The following is an 18,886-nucleotide window of genomic DNA, read 5'->3' as shown; positions in this document are numbered from 1 at the left end:
TTCATGAAGTAAGAATATTTTAGCTTGTCCTCAAAACTTCAAATGGTTGTTTGATGGACTTAGTTTTAGGTGAAGGCTAGACTTGGGTTTTGCTTAAGGGTCACGGTTGGGTATTTAAATATGATGGATACAATCAGACCAAGGGGCTGTGAAACACATTATGTAAATAAAAGTCCTCATAAAACTAGAAGTGCAAATGTGTGTTTGATTGAAGCAGTTGTGGGGGTTGTTTCCTGACTACAACCAATCCCAAAGCAGAAGGACTGGCCTCCAAAACACACGCACGCACACACACACACACACACACACACACACACACACACACACACACACGTCTTTTCCTTCACAGCTGAAACCACATGGAAGAGCAGGATGCAGGGGAGCAAGTCCCATGGAAGATAGAATAGAAGCTCGATTTATAGAGCCAGCAGCACAGCCATAAGCACGAATAAAGTTAGTAGTGAAAACTAAACACATCTTTGAGTCAGTTCATGTTTATTTGTATTTTTTTCCACATTTCTAAAGGGAGTTTTCTTTGACCTGACTTCAATTCATCCAACATGTAGGCTTAGGGAAGTACACGACTGCAGGTATTAATATAATAGCGAGATTGTTAGTCTCAGTAAAATGTGCAATAAAAAAACAACGTCCTTGACAACTGATGTTCACAATGGCTTGTTTTTAAAATATTCAAATGAAAGCTAAAGACATTCTATCCCACAATGCCTACTTAACGAGGTATCATGAATGCCTCGTGATCCACATTGGGGACACATAACGGCATTCATCAGGGGTCAGGACCTGGACATGCTACAAGCAGCTTCTTCTTTCCCGCTTCTACATCTCTGACCTGTTCTGATCAACACCAGCTTGCAAAGGTTACACAGTCGATGAGGTGCCACAGGGAGTAAAAATGATTAAAGAGTAGAACTTATAGTTCTATACTAGTTCTATAAGATCTCTGCAGTGGGCCCAAGTGTTTCTATAAATGCAGGCACTCACTAAACACACACTGACACACTCCCAGACAACAGGCAAAAACACCCATGTGCTCACACACACACACATTTTTTTTTTTGTGACATGGCAAAATAACCACTGCTGGTAGTCAACGTCCATATTACATCAAAGTTCTGTGGTGTAGCACTTGGTCACAGTAACTGAACTGAATGAATGCAACTAGAGGGGGAACAAAATACATGCTTATCAAGTGGATCCCCTAATTAGCAGTGTGGGCTGGGTGTGCAAATTCAGAAGAAAAAAGAAGCCTTTAAAGGTTAAACCATGTGGCTTTGTTTCAGCAAAAGTAATACAGTGAATAAACCATCAACACTTTGGGTTGCTGTGTTGCAGGAACGGTGTCTACAACGCTCCATTACCACAAAGGTTTATCTTACATCATACCCAGAGAAGAGCTTTTATTCCCAACTCATTCCTAACCCTAAGTGTCACACTGCTGCAACCATGACACGTTTAATCCCCAAATCAAACTCTGGAAGCATGAACATCTAGAAAGAATATTTGCTGTTCTCTGCAACTGTAGTTATGAATCACACTGGTTGGAAAAGGTCTTGCTGCTGTTTCAATGTGCAAAGCATCGCTTCTAAAGCTGGTCTCCTGAGCTCCACTGGCCCTGGGATACTGCAATTCATTAGCATTTTCCTGCATCTGGAATATCAAGTGGAGCCATATCAACCTTTCACATGGGGTACAGTGCAGCTACAGCATTTCATCTTCCTTTATGAAGCATATAGGTCATGTTAACATTTTAACATATACTTGAGTCAATATGGATTCATTTGCACAACTATATTGCTTAAATTGAAAGAAATGTATCCCCTCAACATGTAATATTTAGGCAATATGCTAGTTTAATAATAGAAAATTGGGCATTCTCACGTGTCTAAGAAATAAGAAATAACTACTGATATTTACTAACCTTTATCTAAGGAACCCAAGAGCCAAGAGCTCAATATGTCCAATTTGACCTAGGAGCAAATCAAGGTAAGCACACACGCACAAATAGAGTCAACAAACTTGATGCAAAGATTACAAACTGAAAGTAGGTTAATCCGGTAAATTTATTTACTGTAAAGTTTAACATAACCTCACTCCTCACATACTCCATGTGACTGTGACGACTTCAAAAACAGTGGGTCACCTAAGTTTCAAGCTGCTTCATGGACGCGCAAACTTATTATGACGGTATAACAGCTGTTATATGACGTCTTTAAAAGGTTTACCAAAGAGAGAAAAATATTTAAGAGACTGAAAACTGTGAGAGGAAACTGCTAGCACCAGTCAAGTCAAATGATAAAGCCACCCGTATACCATACTTTTCTTCAGTTTTTAAACCAGTACCGTTAACGCACCATCACTTACATTGACTTTCTCCAGAAGTCAGCCCAAAGATTCCTCTTGGCTTTCCCGGCAGGACACGTTGTTGAGGGCCTGTCAATAATCCTTTATTTCGGTTGTAAATGAAGGCGTAGTTAAAGTTGGTGTTTTTTTTTTTCCTCGTTCCTGTCCGACTCCCCTCTCCGCGCTGCTCTCGTCGCCTGTTCCTGCTTCCCCTCTCCACATCCAGCATTCCAATATGGCCGCTGCAGGGAAGGACGGGAGGGAGGAGGGAGGAGGTGGGGCTGCCCCTTGAAAGGAGACTCCGCTGACGCCACCGTCAAGGAAGCAAGTACACATGCCCATTATATGGTACACGGCCCATTTTTAATTTAAAAACAAGTGCAACGGAAAGAAACTTTCAGCCAGTTGTCATGAGCTATTGAGGCGTGTTGTGGATTTTAAATATTAATAATAATTATGAAATAAAACTGGAACTAGGGAACTGCGTCTTATATATCACTATATATTATTGCAAATTTTAAAAAGTGTTGTTTTGTTTGTTTTTTTACTAGGTTTAACTACTTCTATTTCCTTAAGTTTAAAACACTTTGCTAATTTATTTTAAATACTGTTTAGGTCACTCCCGATTCCTAAACAAATTTAGAGTTAGTCAAACATTAAAAGTACTTTATTTGCCAGAATATATTTAATACATTATGTTTAATTTACTATATACATTTAAATGTATTTATCTCTGTATATATTTAAATTAAATTTAGATTTTATAAAAGCTTTGTGGGACTCAATCAATCAAACAATCAATCTTTATATATATAGCGTCTGTTACATATTGACAATAAACATGTGTATAGGCTTTCTTCTGATGAGATCAATGATATTTTTTTTGGTGATTACTTTTTTGCTCCGTAATTTTACCTAAGGGAAACACTTTAAAAAAATAAAAAATAAATAAAAATATACAGTATATACAGTATATAATTTATTCGCTATATTTAGTCATTTCTGTGTTCAGGTGGGATGACGCCACCTGGTGGCCATATTGTGGTTTGATGGGAATTTACTTGAGCTAAATTGGTAGCTTAAAATCACCTTTTGTGTATCCTAGTGCTTTTCAGTGTTATTGGCTGACATTCACAAAGTTATCTTTTTAAAATATTATTAACTAGCATTGACTTTGAATTTTACACTACGAATATTACTACTACTACTACTACTACTACTACTACCACTACTCCATAACATAACAAATAATGCTAGCAAGACCCTACAATTTATTATCTGAATAATTTTGCCCATGTCTTATGATCTTTACGGATACAAAACAGTAAATATACACTAGGTGACGTTATTGTTCCTTTTGACAGCCGTTCCGCCTACAAGCTAACCCTTTTATTTTGAAAGGCACCGCACCGGAAGTCCGTCTAGACTTGGTTTGACAGTGCAGCGGTAAACCACACTGCGTGCTTTCCTGTGACAAAGTGCGCGAATCACGGTTTACTGTGAAAGTTAGTCTAAGTCAACCTTGAGACGCATTATGTCGACTTTTCAGGAGCGAGCCAAGTCAATTTGGAGCGATGTAAAGTAGCCAGTGGACATGATCGCGTAATCTAAGGTCAGTGTTTGATTTGAATCTGAACCAGTGAAGAATGCCGCCCGACTGCTCCCGAGTCAGCTTTTAACCTCTGTGCTCTCCGTATAAAAGGTTACGTTCAAACTATTGCTACGCAGTTTTTGTTTTTGTGTTTATTTTTGTTTTAACCCTCCGAACATGGCTTTGTCTCTATTAAGTGACTGCAGATTTCCCCCTCCCGGTCCTGTTTATATGGGCAGACACCCGTTGAATGGGCACGTTTGACTCATTTTAAGAGCTTTCCTCTTCCTGAGTGCCAGAACAGAACAGCAATTGCACAATTTTAAAGATATTCATTATAACCTCTTTTATTTAGAGACACGTAGACCCACAAACCTGCTGGGGCAAAGAATTTCCACTGCAGTATGAGATTCCTCAGATTGTTGCCATGTTGTGGCTTTAACCATTTCCAAACTTCTCCTACGATCTGAAATACACCTATTTTTTAACTCATTGTGCATTACATCAAAGCTGCTGTCTGAAATGTATCATTACAAACCTATAGGGTTAGGGTTAAAGTTCCTAAATTGTACCAGAATACATATTTTACCAGAAAAGAGAGGATATTTCTGGGAAGTGAGAACATTTTAGGCATTCGGTTAAAGTAAAACTGTGCACATGTGTGCGTAAAAGAGAAAAACAGGTCAGTAAAAGTGCACGTCTCCCCGGCTTGAAAACCAAGCTGCAGCTAATGAAAGTCAGATGTTTATTCTTCTGCCTGACCCAGATAGATGACGGATGGATTGATTGATTCTCTTCCCTGGATTAGGGGTGACTCAAATGTAAACCTACCTTAACCAATGAGCAGCGTGTCGTTCTCGTGGTTAGCGAGAAGGACACGATGTTTGCGTGTAAGGGGGGAAATGAGCAAGTGAGCAAAGAGGATTTCTAACAGAAAATATGTTGAAATAATGCATAAGGGTTGCCAAATGGCATGGTCAGCTCTCAACAATCCTAGGAAAAAGGATATATGATGACTTCCTTTGCTGTTTTTGTTAAACACTTGAGGCGAAAGTAGAAGAAAATGTGCTTAGTCTATGTGGGTGTGATCTGAAGGCTTTCAATTTGATCCGAGATCCTCTTTGTTGTCATTTATCTCAAATCCTCAAACAGATCAGATTTCCACTTTTGTGAACCCAGTCAATCTCTGGATTAGGAATCCTTTTTCAGGAATCAATCTAACCACCGCCAAAGCTTTTTACTGCTTTGTTGTCATAGATATCCTTAATTGTGCCAAGGTGGATATTGCTAAGAGTTGTGTTTATGTGTTTCTGTCAGAGGGTGTCATGGCAGAGCTCCCGTCTGGTCTGCTGGAGGCGTGCGTGGTGGTCGGGGCCTCCAGTGATAAGCTTCGAGATGTACACCAAGTACTTATTTTTTCATAAGCACATGGCAACATTATTAAATAAAGTCAAGGTTCAAATAAACTATAAGTTCTTCATTTATGGACAGATCACCACTGAATTCACAGATTTTATTTGGGCCGGTGGTGTATGCACCAAACCTACTGCGTAATCCTAAATCTTCCTGTGTTGTACAGCTCCATCAGCAGAGTAAGTTGAGTGACCTCTCGCTCCTGGAAGCTGAAGTCCTGCAGGTCCACGCCCCACCCTTTGTTTCCAAGGAGCCCAACTCCAACCAGTCCATTGGTCCTGCTTTCAGTCGTGTTCAGAGACGGAGGAGCTTCATCAAAAAGGTTCGGCGGCTTCCCGTTGACCTCAGCGCCTGGATCAGCAGTTGATCATTTGAGAGTAAATTTATTAGGTGTTCGCACAAATGACTCTCAAAATAAAAAAGAATCCAATGAATGCTTGCAGAAGAGGCGAGATAGAGCTGCAGAAGTCGTGTCTAATGGCGAAGCAAGCAATCGTGCAGACGTATCCTCAGCAACAGAGGACATCAGCGTTCCAAAGGATCTGGACCTAATTGCCTTGCCACAGCTCTGCTTCCCTGGTATAGTGACTCTCTATTGAACTTAATAGTGCCAATATTCCAACTGATGCTTTAGCTCTTAGCCTTAGCATGTCTTGAGGTATATTGCTTCTCTACTTATCAGGTGGTCTTCACTTGGCCAGTGAGCAGAAAGAAGACAGCTATCATTTCCTGGTTTTCACTGACCTTTTTGGGAACCGAACCCACGGAGTTGTGGTACAGTACTACAGGCCTGTACAGGTACAGCACTCACTGTCACCCAAACGGCACCCTGAGTTCTTTTGTTCTGAGTTCTTTTCTCATTGGCGCTCTGCCCCATTAGTCCTATCAAGATGGGTCTCTGCAGAATGGACACAGATGGAATCCATCAAAGTCGCGTCTCTTTGCCCCATATGCTGTGTGCATCATCTCTAAATTCCCCTACTACAATGCTCTGAAGGACTGTTTATCATGGTGGGCATCTTCATTACATCAATAGTGTGGTTTTTAAATCAGGGGTCAACCCGGTCCTATAAGTCCCATCATGCCAGCCAGCTTTTCTGTCCCATCATGTGGACACCTTTCACAGTTGTCTACCTGGTGGGACAGAAAACCTGGCTGGATGATGGGCCTTGCAGGACTGGGTTGATGACCACTGGTTTAGGTGATAATAAGCTAGATGAAATGTATTTACTCCTCATTCTACCCCGTCAGTCTCCTGGTCCAGTTGCGGCCAGCAAGGCAATCTGACCTTGAGGAGATAATTAAGGAATTTTCAGCCAAGCTGTCCCTGGTCCCTTTACCACCACCTGGACAACTACGCGTGGTCAGAAAATACTCTTTCCCTCTGTTTGATTCAAGACACGTCTCTGCTTTCCATACATCCGTACAAGTTAGGCGTTGCTTCTGTGTTGTAGAGTTTCAACCTGCGTCCCCTTCAAGTGGTTCTTCCGTCGCGGGAGGATCAGGACAGGCCCATTATTGACCTCGACCTGCATCTGCCGTTCCTCTGTTTTAGCCATACGACACTGTTGCAGGTAAGATACATCATATGACCACACAAGTCAGAATTTAGGTTTGGAAAAAAAAGCCTGTCCTCTCCTCAGGTACTGTCCTGCCTCCTTCAAGAGCAGAGGTTGGTGTTCTTCTCTTCTGACTGGGCCAGACTCACGCTGGTCGCTGAGAGTTTGCTGCTCTACCTGCAGGTCAGTGTCTCACACTGGATCCTGTTATATCTCCCTCTCTCCGAGGTGCCTTTAAGCCTGTCGTCTCTCGCCTTCTTCAGCCCCTGTCGTGGCAGCAGCCATACGTCCCTGTCTTGGCCAGTGGGATGCTGGACTTTCTCATGGCTCCTACAGCCTTCCTGATGGGCTGTCACATCAGCCACTTTGAAGAGGTTGCTGCTGTAAGTACAGATATTCCTCATCTCGAGCTAATTAGCCGCTCATCATCGTTCTTCCTCACGATGATGACGGCAGCAGTCTCGGATAATTGCAGACTTTGGATTATACGCATACAAATAACCTTAAACTATGGAGGTATAATTATATATAACATATATAATTACACCATTTAACATATAGTTACATTATAATTGTATGCAATTATAATTGTACATAATTATGGAATTAACGAGCAAATAAAGGATGTGTAAAGTCTACAGCATTAAGTTTATATCACATTCTTCACTGTAATGCTGACTGTAATTGTCAACTACATGCCTCTTTATTCACATCTACCAGAACATCGGTTACCTTCTCCAGCGGCTGCTCGTGTAACACGGAAAGGCACAGACGGGCTGTAATAAATGATCTTTGCGGTACCAGTTTAACCACATGTTTGTGTGTAGGAGACAGAGGAGCTGCTGCTGGTCAACATCGACGATGGCATCATTCAGTTGTCCTGTTCTGAAACCGTTGACCCCCCATCCATCCCTCTGTCGGCTGCCGAGAGCTTCATGTCAAGGTAGCATCTCTCAACCCTAATGTAGCCACTTGATTCTATTCAGGCAATTTAGATGCCTGGCAGTAGAAACAGGGTGATGAAAATGAGCCTTTCCTTTTCTGGAATGACAACTGCGATCTGGTTTAACATCAGAGCAGGGCCCATTCCTTGAAGTGTGCAGTGCATTCGTGTCATTTCAGGATGTTGCATATCTGGGGTCTGTGTGTGCAGGGCAGAGTGTCTCCAGCTTCATTATGACTTGGATCTGTGTCACCTTGGAGCTGGAACCGATGTGAATGCGCTGCGATCCCAGCGCAGGGACTGGCAGGCGTCCCTGAACAGACAGATCCAAAACATCATGCTGGAGCTCGTGGTCAACACCTTCAGGTTAGGCGACGTGCCCACAGTAGGAATGGATAAAAATATAATAAACAGATATGCCGTGCTGGTCAAATTTGCACAGAAATGCTTTGCACAGCATATCTCATAATGAAGACGTCCTCCTTATAAAAGCGTCCTCTTTATAAACAAGAGGAAGGCCACATCTTTGTTGTCAGATAGTTCAAAGAGGAATGCTCAAAAAAAACAAAACCCGGTACTACTTGTGTCAGTAACCAACCAACAGTACAACCATGCTAGTTCCTACTACTCTTTAAAGTACTATTTTAAACAGTATCATTTCCACATCGCACTGCCTGTGTTAAAGGTGCACTGTGCAATCTTGCATATCGTCAATATGTTTAAAATAAATACAAATCGATGCAGCGCACTTGGATCTCTGCTAGGCTAACTTTGCTAAGATGGCCGAGCATACTCCAAGTCTGGTGAGTAAGGTTATATTTATATCTGCAAATGCACTTCTGCCCACTCCTCCCCCAAACCCTGTTTTGGGGCGCATCCTGTGCCACTAGTGGTTTGTTTTTTTAATGTTCACAACCTTCATGTTGTCCTCAGAGACTGGCATTTTTCCCAGTGTATTCAGGGGCAGCTAGCGGATCAACGATGTTGATGAAACCAGACAGTATCGCACAGTGCACCTTTAAGCTCCGCTCAGCCCCGTAGATGCTTCAGCAGTGGCTCCTGTCCTGCTTCTCTCATAATCACAACATAACTTATCACGTCATTAAGAGATAAACTTTGATATTTTGTCTTTAGTTACACAGCAGCTCCTGCAAATGGGAGCTTAATTAAGATTGAATGTTTTTTGTGGCTTCTGTTATCATCACATTTAGAGGCGTCCAAGATTTTCTGAACCACGAACACCGGGTTTTTAACAGCGAAGAGTTCCTTCGGACCAGGGAGCCGGCAGACCAGCTTTTTTACAAGAAAGTATGCTCGCATTCATGGAGACGGCCGCCCAAGCACCCTGAATGGCTTTGCTTGTCTCTGTTGCATGTTTTTAATAGTTGTTGTCATCCCCAGGTGTTAGACACACACATATTCCACTCTTTCTTGCGAGACAGGCTGAACAGGAAGTGGGATGCGTTCAGTCGCATGGAGCAGAACACGAGAGACCACGTGAACAGGTGTGATGTCATCATTCATTGGGGTCAAAGTGCATTGCAAGTAAAATATTACTAATTCAAAAATGTAACAAAACAGACAGGCTTTTTTTATGAGCTTGTTGCACGAGTAATAGTATACAAATGACAAAAGTTCTTCAATTTTTCACTACAAAAGCCTTTATTGTTTCTCTTTCATTTCTACTCAATGGATGTGAGTAAATTAGAGATTAAATTGGAACGTTTTTGCACTTTCCTTGGTAAATATTTGCGTGAATACATTTTTTACAGCTGTGATTTGATAATCAAACTCACTTTAATCTACTGCAAATGAGTCTTGATTTCTGGTTCTTGTCTTTTCTCCAGGAACCGCGCCATGACGGAGTCTCCTCGCCGTCCTCTCATGAATGAGTGGTCTAAGACTGGTTACAGAAGCTACGCCAGTCCCAGTGACAGGCTGAGCAAGAGGCTGGGAGCCAGCCTGCCTAACCTGGAGCAGCCCGTTGGTGACATCATGACAGCCGGTATCTCTCACAGAACAGCCTCTCTCCTCAAGATGAGTCCTGATGTCGGTCAGTGCAGGGGCAGAGACCTTAAATTGCTCATAAAGTACCTTGTTATAAACGACTCTGTCATTTTTCAGGCCTGAAGTTTCCACAGAAACCCATAAAGGTTTTCCGCCTCCCGGACTTCCCACCTCCATTAGCCTATCATTACGTCCAGAACTATTACTCTGATATGGTCGCATCCCTGGGAAAAGCTATTAATGCCACACCACCCGAGGAGTCTGCTCTGCTGGCCAGGTACTACAAAGGCTGAAAACAGGAAATGAACCTCTTTTAAAACATCTTAATGACCCAACCCTGTAAATGTCTCTCTGTAAGGTACCATTACCTGCGTGGTTTGGTCAACACGGTTTCCAACAAGCGTCTGGATGCAATGGAGGACTTTCAGAGTCTTTATAAGACTGACTCTGATATCTTCCCTCTGCAGATGGTCAAGTCATTGGTTGTCTCTCTGACAGAGACGGAAAGGTCACAGGTCAGTTGATGGTAAAATCTAATCATTTCTAGACACACTTCAGTGAATTTAGGCTCTTAAATTATTAGTATTTTACCCTTCAAACGATGCGTTAAATTGCACTTGTAGCACAGACTCCATATTAAACGTGTCGAGGTGGTTTTGATGACCTCTCCACAGGCGGACAGACGACCTGAGCTGAAACGGCTCATCATTCGGGTGAAGAGGGACCAGGAGCGCGAACAGTGCCGCTTTGGGAAGGGACACGATGAATGTGCAGTAAAGCGCTTCCAGCTCCCAAAGACATACATGCAGCTGGAGGACTTTGTGAAGTGCATCCAGGAGTGTGGCATCGTGAAGGACCAAGGAACCATACACAGGCTGTTTGATGCCCTAACTGTAGGTGAGCCATTCAGGGCATTGTTCCTGCCCCTCCCCCAGCCCCTTTTCCTTGGATTAATAATTACCTCACATCTTCTTGAAGGAGGCAAGTTTGTCAAGTATTGTTGGTGAGAACTAGGTGCCCTTCTTTAACAGTTTTATATATAAAAAATGGCATAATTAAATAAAATAAAATCTTGTGGGAAGTGTAGTTGAGAACCATTATAGTTGTATTTCAAACACCGATGAACTTAATCAACCAAGCAACACCGATTTACAGTAAACTAGAATGGAAGAAAGGAAAGGGAAGCAAAAGCTTAATGATTGACACCGTTCCTCAGGATGGGGTGAGTGGTTATCTTGGCTGTGTCTAGCTCCTAACGGAGCAGTTAGAAGTTAGAAGCGGCTACATCCTGCTGATTGTACTGAACAAACAAGTTTCCACCTCTGTCCCTGGGAAAGCCCAGTTTGGAGAATGCGAACCCCACTGGGCAGCTCAAATGACTGTGTGCTTTCATTTATCTCAGGTCACCAGAAGCAGGTGGGGCCAGATTTGTTCAAAGACTTCTACACCATCTGGAAGGAGACGGAGGCAGAGGCTCAGGAGGTCTGTATCTGAGCATTTCTCATCAGCTCCAGCCTCCACACTGCAAACTGAGACACAACTGTGAAATAAGGATGAAAAATGAACATGTCCCGAATATAATTCCGTTTGCACGAGTGCAAATCATGTATTAGTTGAGTTCATGTTTTAATGCTATGTGGCACTTAAATAAAGACTTTGTAAAGCTGTGTGTACATCAAATTTGACATCATTCTAGGCTAATCAACCTTATTTCTCTGTGACTTTCAGGTGTGCCTGCCACCATCTGTCCTGGAGCACATCGAGCCCAGCGAGTGCGTCTTCAAGCTGTCCTCCTCAGTCAAGACGAGCCGCGGCGTGGGGAAAATCGCCATGACTCAACGGCGGCTCTTCCTGTTAACCGATGGCCGACCGGGATATGTGGAGGTGGCGCAGTACAGAGATTTGGAGGTCAGATAAAGATGGGACGCCACTGGAAAAGAAGCTGTTTGCAGTTGGGGGTTTGAAGTATGCTTTGGCACATGACTAAAAGGCCACTTTTTCTTCTTTACAGGAGGTGAAGGTGTCGTCGGCTCCCTTCTTGCTCCTGCGAATCCCCAGTCTGAAGCTGCGAGTTCATGGTAGGAAGGAGGCTTTCGAGGCCAATCTGAAGACCGAGACCGATCTATGGCACCTGATGGTCAAAGAGATGTGGGCCGGCCGCAACATGGCTGACCAACACAAGGTGATAATTCCATGCATGTGAGAGAGCTCATCGTACATAAATACAAAAATATACACTCCTATTTTCTGCCTTTTCATTCACTTGTAAGACTCGTGCATTTAGCTATTGACTGAGTGTCTGTGTAATTGTGAATGCACGCCAGCCATTATGAACTTAAGTGACTTTTGTAGGTGTGGCTGAAATTCCAAAAGGCCTCAGAGAGAATAAATCCAAATCCAGATGCTTTCCTTTGTGAAACTTGTGTAACTCTACATTACCAGTCATTGAGTCATTTCCTTTATCTTATTTATATAGAGATATGTGACTGGATGTAGCTCTGAATGCTTCATATATTCAGCACTGATGTAATTACAGCTTTTTTACAATTATAACTAACTCCATGATGCCATTTAATTCAGTTTCTCCAGACAAAGACAGTGTTTCAGATGTGTAGCCTTGAGCTTTTCTGTAAACTCTAGATGGGATTAAAGTGGATTGCTTTGTTTCCAGGACCCTCAGTACATGCAGCAGGCCCTGACCAACGCTTTATTAATGGATGCCGTCGTCGGCAGCCTTCAGACCAGTAAAGCCATCTATGCCGCTTCCAAGCTGGCTCACTTCGATCGGATCAAAATGGAAGGTAGGATGATTCATTTGTATAGTTTAAGCACAATATTCTCTACATTTCTGCCCAACATGGTTGTTGTAGGCCCCTGAGGTTGTTGAGTTGTGACATTTGAGATTCTCAGTTGTATTAAAAATGTGTTTTTTTGGGGTGGGTGGTTTACAGGTGGGTCTTTGTGCCATCGGTACTGTACCTGTTTATGGTGAGTTCTCTCTCTTTAACTGCTGTTTGTGTGTCTCTAGTGCCAATGAGGGTTCCCAAGGCAACCTCAGAGACGTTGAAACACAAAATTAACCCCTCGTTGGAACTCGCTGCCCCTCAGGCTGTAGACGTGCTTCTGTACACGCCAGGTACTCGCACATGTTGCTCTTTATGTCGTCACCACGTCATCGTGTCAGTGTCGGGTTTCTCTTTATTACACAGGCCAGTTTCTTATTAAGTTTGAAAACCAAAGCAGACACTTTGCTGCGTCACCTCCTCCTGTTCTCTCGCTTTGACATAAAAGACTCGTCATAAAAACGCACCATTAGGTTCTTCTACGACCTCTGGTCTCCTGTTGGAGAAAACAACCACAGTTGTAATGGTTTCTTTGCCTCAGAAATAGAAAGAAAGTTGTAAATGCTCACTTAACTTTTTCTGTGCTTTTATTGCAATTCTTGCTTTTAAAATGACTGCTCAGCAGCCACAACATCACAGTGCTGCACCGCTGCTATAACAAACCCCTGAAACTAAAAGAGAAGTAAATCAAACAAACTGTTGTTGCTGAAATATTTTATTGTTTCTGAGTATATCTGTAAATTTAGCATAGCATAGCATATTATAGCAACAGGAGGTTCATCACGTGATGCAACCTTTGTAGCATCAAAGCTGTGTGAGACCATTGAGATTATTATGGGGGGGCCCAAACAGAACCATAAAATCACTGCCTTCAGCGTGCGGGACCATCTGGGCCCACTTAAATGCCCGGCTGGTGACAGACTGACCTCCAGCACCAACACATTCACGGATACTCACACACTGTCCACTGTGACACTCAGCTCTCTGAGATTTCAGTTGGTGGCAAGAACAGTCTGCTCTATTCAGACCTCCGCTCTGACTCGCTGGTTTGAATTTAGGTCAGGGAATTCCTGGCTTACAGCCTGTTTTCTCCTCCCCTACACTCCCTCTTGCTCCCTATTTCTCTCACTTTTTACATCCAGATTACTCGCCAGCTGTCTCCACCCTCTCTGCTACCCACTGTGTGTTTGTGGAGCAGCCATGGAAGAAACTGACCGTTATGCAGCTGTGAAATAGTTCTGAACTTAAAAATTTTCCCCACTGAACATGTTGGTTGATAAAGACATTTTTCTTGTCTTAGTAGAGTAAACACTTGGGTGTGAGATAAGACGTTGGGAAATAACTGATAAAGTGCGTATGTGTGTTTTCAGGTCAGCTCTGGGTGTCTCTGGGGGGGGGTAAGGTGATGGTGTTTGATGCCTCCAGCTGGTCCCTCACAAACACTTGTCATGTGGGGAGTGCACGACTGGTAACGGACTCACTCATGCTCACCACTTCAACTACATTTAAGGATGTAAAGATTTCACAAACACGGAAGGACTGATAACAAAACATGCAGTCAGCCTGAATCTTTGTCATGTAAATTTGACACTACTGAGAAGTTGTGGTAGAAATGTTGCTTTTCAATCACTTTAAAAAAAAAAAAACTGCAGCCAATTCTGCCGCACTCAGCATTTCGGCACAACCTTCATTACAAGGTTAAAGCTGTGTTCATAAACCTATTGAAGCAAAACCAGAACCAAGTTTCATTTCTCCTAACTACCTTTTTTCAAACTATATGCTGGTTTATTTTCAGTCTATTGCAACATTTTTGCATTTATCGCATCAGGATATCAGATTAATGCGCATAAATGACATTTTAAAGTTGTTTAAACCTGCTGAAGCAAAACCACTTCTATGTTTCATTTCTCCAATTTACCAGTCATTCAAACCATGCATTAGTTATATGTTAAATCTATGGGGTCATGTCAGGATATTCAATAGTTGAATGCCAGTAAATCACGTTTTAATCTAAACCTGAACTTGAAACGTAGGGGCTAGATGTTTGACTCCCTCACAGTTCTGAACAGAATTACCCAATAAATCAAGACATTTTTGCATTGTCCTGTTTAAACATCTCAGATTCCATTAACAATCACAAAAAAGAAGAAGCTCTTTAATAATATCTATTGTAAATTAGATGCGGGTGAAATAACGTGGCTGCACAGTTTAACACAATAATTTGTAGCTATTATTTTGACTTTATTTTTGATTGAATCAAATAATATTGATGTAAATTAAAACGTTATACTTGATTTCATATTGCATGTTTAGGTGCTCACACATGCAAACACGCCAGGCAGCAGATGTTAACAATGTTGCCACCTTGTGGACAAGTTAGAAAGAATCCATATCACAATATAAAATCACCAAATAAGCAAATTGAGGCTGCAAGACAATTAAAAGGAACTTAAAAAACGATCTTCTGTTCTTCCCAGCTGCATAGTGTTAAATTATCTTTCAATGTAGAAAACAACTCAATGTTTGTTTGTTTGTTTTTTTCTGTAGCAGCCCACAAGTGTCTGTATCTACTCCCTGCATCTATTTTTATTTGCAGAACTGCATGCTGGGAGTCGATAAGGACCAGGTCTGGATGGGCTCTGAGGATTCTGTTATCTACATCATCAACATGGTGGCCATGGTGTGTAACAGGCAGTTGACTGAACACAGGGCGGAGGTCACTGGTCTGGCGCTCGACACGGACAAATATAGGTAATGAACACACATAAACACCGATTCTCACACAATCATGATTGAAATTGAATATCATTGGAGGAAGGTGGAGGGTTGAATTTGATTTTAGGAAAGATGCAAGTAGTCAACAAGATAAGGTGAGGTCAGCTTCTGCCGTCACATCTAACCGGCTCATTGTCTCTTCAGCCAGAAGGTGGCGTACTCCTGCAGTGCAGAGGGAAGCGTCATGGCGTGGGACATCGCAACACTACAGGTCAGCTGTCATGAATAGATAAAATGAAGACATTTTGGTGGGTTAAGGAGAAACACTGGTTTCTCCTACACATTCCTCCTTTTTAGCAGTCTTATCCCATCTTTGATGGCCACGACACAGGGAGAATTCCACTGGGCATGAGAGCCAGAAACGCTGTGCAGTAGGGTTCCCCAGGAACATTCACTCCATCGTGTTACTTGAATCTGAAGACACCGCGGTGTCTAATCCACAGCCATAGCTGCTACCGGGATCAAACAGCTCTCTGATCGATTGACAGATAAATGAGAATCAGACATCTCCGGCTAATGGTCATAACTCAAAACTTATTTTTCTTTCTTTTGTACGTGTGAATGGACCCGTCCAGGTGAAGAAACACTTCCGTCTCTCCTGCGATCGCCTACAGTCCATCTCCAGCTGCAGTGGAACGCTGTGGTGCTGTAAGTCTCAGGCTCAGTCTGAAGCATGAAAAGGAAACGCCTAAGAGACATGGATGGAAATAAAATCTCTTTCCCTCAGGCTCCAGGGACAGTATATTGGAGGTTTTCAGGAACGGGACAGTGAAACACCGCCTGAATCTTCCAGAACAGCTAAGAGGAAACGCAAATCTGTTCAGCTCTATATTGCTGTTACCAGAGGTAGCGTCCTCCACCTGGACAGCACGCTCACACCGATGAGTTGATGTTGTGCTGATTTCCTTCTGTGTGTGTGTGTCAGAGGGAGGAGCTGTGGAGTGTTTGCATCGACTCGGTTGAAGTGTGTATTTGGCACATTAAGGACACGAGCAGACCCTTTCACCGCGTCACCCTCCCCGACTGCATCGGATGTTACTGCATGATCAAAGTGAAACAACAGGTTAGGATGCGCCACTAATACACACAGCTGCATCCATTAACCCACCACAGACGATTAGAGACGATTCCCGTCTGTGCAGGTCTGGGTCGGCGGCGTTGGCTCCAGTTCAACCAAAGGGAAGATTTACATCCTGGACGCAGAGCGCTACCAGATCCTGAAGGAGCTGTACGGCCACGGCGACAAGGTGATGGCTCTGTGCTCTGCCGAGGATCGCTACGTCCTGAGCGGAGCCGGGAAACTTGACGGAAAAGTGGCCATCTGGAAGGTGGAATAGAAGGAACTGATCTTTGTTCAGCTTGACTCTCAGTGACTGATTCAGTCGCTTCACAGCCCCCAGCAGCGAGTTTACGCAAAGCACCCGGGACGGAAATATGAAGGAAATGCAATTCTGGAGGTTTTTGTCGAATCCAGAATACCTTATTTTGCTGAGTTTTCATTCATTTTTATGGTGTTTATTGATTAGTTCATGTTTTATAAGTTCTAGTTTGACCACACTAGTATTATCTGATAAGTGTTTAAGCCTCTTAGTCCAATTAGCTTTGGAGTTTTGTTTTAATTTAAAGGTAAACCTATAAGGGACCGAAGAGGTGACGCCGTTTTAAGATGTTTAGATTGGATCCTGACAAAAAACACAAATGAAGTTTATGAAGCCCACAGTGTTTCACACGTGTGTTGTGTGGCCAAAAATACCTCATTAGCAAATTGCCTGCAATTATTTATTTATTTCTTTACAAGTTTCAAATACAGACTAAAATTTTCATGCAATTTATAAAGTTTGAGATTTAATTTATGTAATCTGCAGATATTTGTACTTTTCTAAGCATTTGTAACCCATCATTACATTTCTTTTATAGATACTAACAGAAACTGGACAAACTTTTATTTTCATCTTTTCATTTAAATAACAGTAAGATAGGGGAAGTCTTTCTAATCACCTAACGTTTCCCTTTTTACATATGTATGCAAGGAAAGTTTAAATATTAACTGGACACTATTATGTCTTTCTTTTTGAATGAGTTTTTTTTTTTTTCAACCAAATTGTAGAATTCGTTCAGTTTATCGTTTTTTTAATGCACTTTGTTGACATGACCAGAAGAGGGTGCTGTTTGACAGCCGGAATAAATGTGGCTAAACAAGTATTAACGCTGGGAACCTTCACTTCCACCTGTGGTCCATATGTGGAAAAAGCGGAAGGGATTAGATTGTTGTGGTTAGAAGTCAAAGGTCATTAACAGCGAAGGCAGTGATTTAGTTTAAAGGGTAAGTTGGAGCTTCCTTGCAGCAGAAGTCTGAAAATTTTGTTGATGTAAGGAGTTGATTATTCAAACTCAACCAGTAGATCAGTGCTAAGTTTATGAATACCAGTCCAAACAAAGCAAACAGTTATATCTGAGAAGACAGAACAAGATAATATTTTGATCCAGTGCAGACACAGAAGCTGTTTTCCTCTTACTCGTCTTGATCAGGTGACTGAGAAAGAAAGCATAACCGAGTAGCACCCTGGCAGGTCTGCTGCTCTTTCAGTGACCTCTAACCTCTCTGTACAGTGTTTTTATTACATCCCAGTCACACTAGACCTCAGTCAGTTGCTGACATAATAAATACGTGGATGCAGCGTCGCAAGCAGCGTGTTTTCCTCACAGGCCTGAATCCTTGCCTGTGCTTCATGCTGTTACATAAACCATAAAGGGTTGGTAATCTCTCACCAGACCTCTGCTGCAGCAGGAAATTTGCACTATATCTCCCACGGCTCTTGATCGGTGTCATTTAATCCCTAAACTTTTGCTTTCAGGTTGCCAGCGTTTCAAAATATTAAGCTAATAAACATCTGCTGCAACATGGAAAATTGAAAGACATGTCAGGCACACGACACCAGTTTGCTGTGGATGTTCTTAGGGTGCAACTCGTGGATTTTTGATGAATTAAGTGCAACTCTACAACTTTACAGTATATACCACAGTTAGCTTGACTGTGGAAGAATAGAGATGCTTGAAGAATAATCCCATTTAACAAGTTGTGATAAGAGTAGTTTAAAATAAGACATGGCTAAAATGGAAGAGAACTCTAATCCTAATTTCAGCCCAATATTATTCAGAATTCCTGTTACAGCAAGGTGACAATAACTCAGAATAAATCTCATTTATTGTAATGCCTGAGCATAACCAATGTAGCATCGACACAGCTTTAATCGTTCAATACACAAAAACTAGAAGGTGTTTGACATGATGAAGATGTGGTTATTCTGTTTCCACCCTTTAGTTCGAAGAAGCAGTTGTACTCCTCTTCGGACCAAAGCCGGGTTATTTTTACCCCAGCAGGAAACACTCCTTT

The 18,886-nt window shown here is 42.3% G+C and overlaps 2 protein-coding genes across 15 annotated transcripts in view; one reads left to right on the top strand and one right to left on the bottom strand.

The window, feature by feature from the left end:
• The window catches only part of ptk2aa (protein tyrosine kinase 2aa), a 32,382-nt gene extending 29,777 nt beyond the window's left edge, over nt 1-2,605 (bottom strand). For 10 of the 13 annotated variants that reach the window (XM_029844890.1, XM_029844891.1, XM_029844892.1 and 7 more), the window contains exon 1: nt 2,383-2,605. In XM_029844890.1, coding sequence (XP_029700750.1) covers nt 2,383-2,590 — 208 coding nt within the window. In that variant the 5' untranslated portion in view covers nt 2,591-2,605. Of the gene's footprint in view, nt 1-1,939; nt 1,989-2,382 lie in introns of all 13 variants that reach the window. The other 3 variants (XM_029844898.1, XM_029844900.1, XM_029844899.1) reach the window with 2 other exon arrangements.
• A 1,185-nt stretch (nt 2,606-3,790) lies between these two features.
• dennd3a (DENN/MADD domain containing 3a) lies at nt 3,791-17,698 on the top strand. Of its 2 annotated transcripts, none has more exons than XM_011608968.2 (30): nt 3,791-3,973; nt 5,270-5,349; nt 5,532-5,687; nt 5,809-5,944; nt 6,048-6,163; nt 6,246-6,376; nt 6,617-6,728; nt 6,820-6,939; nt 7,009-7,107; nt 7,188-7,307; nt 7,752-7,867; nt 8,078-8,233; nt 9,079-9,175; nt 9,269-9,372; nt 9,715-9,920; nt 9,992-10,151; nt 10,233-10,389; nt 10,549-10,771; nt 11,277-11,356; nt 11,603-11,782; nt 11,886-12,056; nt 12,546-12,675; nt 12,903-13,010; nt 14,088-14,185; nt 15,314-15,468; nt 15,637-15,703; nt 16,068-16,140; nt 16,220-16,338; nt 16,418-16,555; nt 16,635-17,698. In XM_011608968.2, the coding sequence occupies exons 2-30, from the start codon at nt 5,278-5,280 to the stop codon at nt 16,827-16,829; spliced, it is 3,795 nt and encodes a 1,264-aa protein (XP_011607270.2). In that variant the 5' UTR covers nt 3,791-3,973; nt 5,270-5,277; the 3' UTR covers nt 16,830-17,698. The 2 variants fall into 2 exon arrangements, with proteins under 2 accessions (XP_011607270.2, XP_011607269.2); XM_011608967.2 differs by having other exon boundaries at nt 5,270-5,358.
• The last annotated feature ends 1,188 nt before the right edge of the window (nt 17,699-18,886 follow it).

Source organism: Takifugu rubripes, chromosome 12 (assembly GCF_901000725.2).
Source record: "Takifugu rubripes chromosome 12, fTakRub1.2, whole genome shotgun sequence".
In the NCBI taxonomy this organism is placed as follows: Eukaryota; Metazoa; Chordata; class Actinopteri; order Tetraodontiformes; family Tetraodontidae; genus Takifugu; species Takifugu rubripes.
This window is presented reverse-complemented; position numbering and strand designations above follow the sequence as displayed.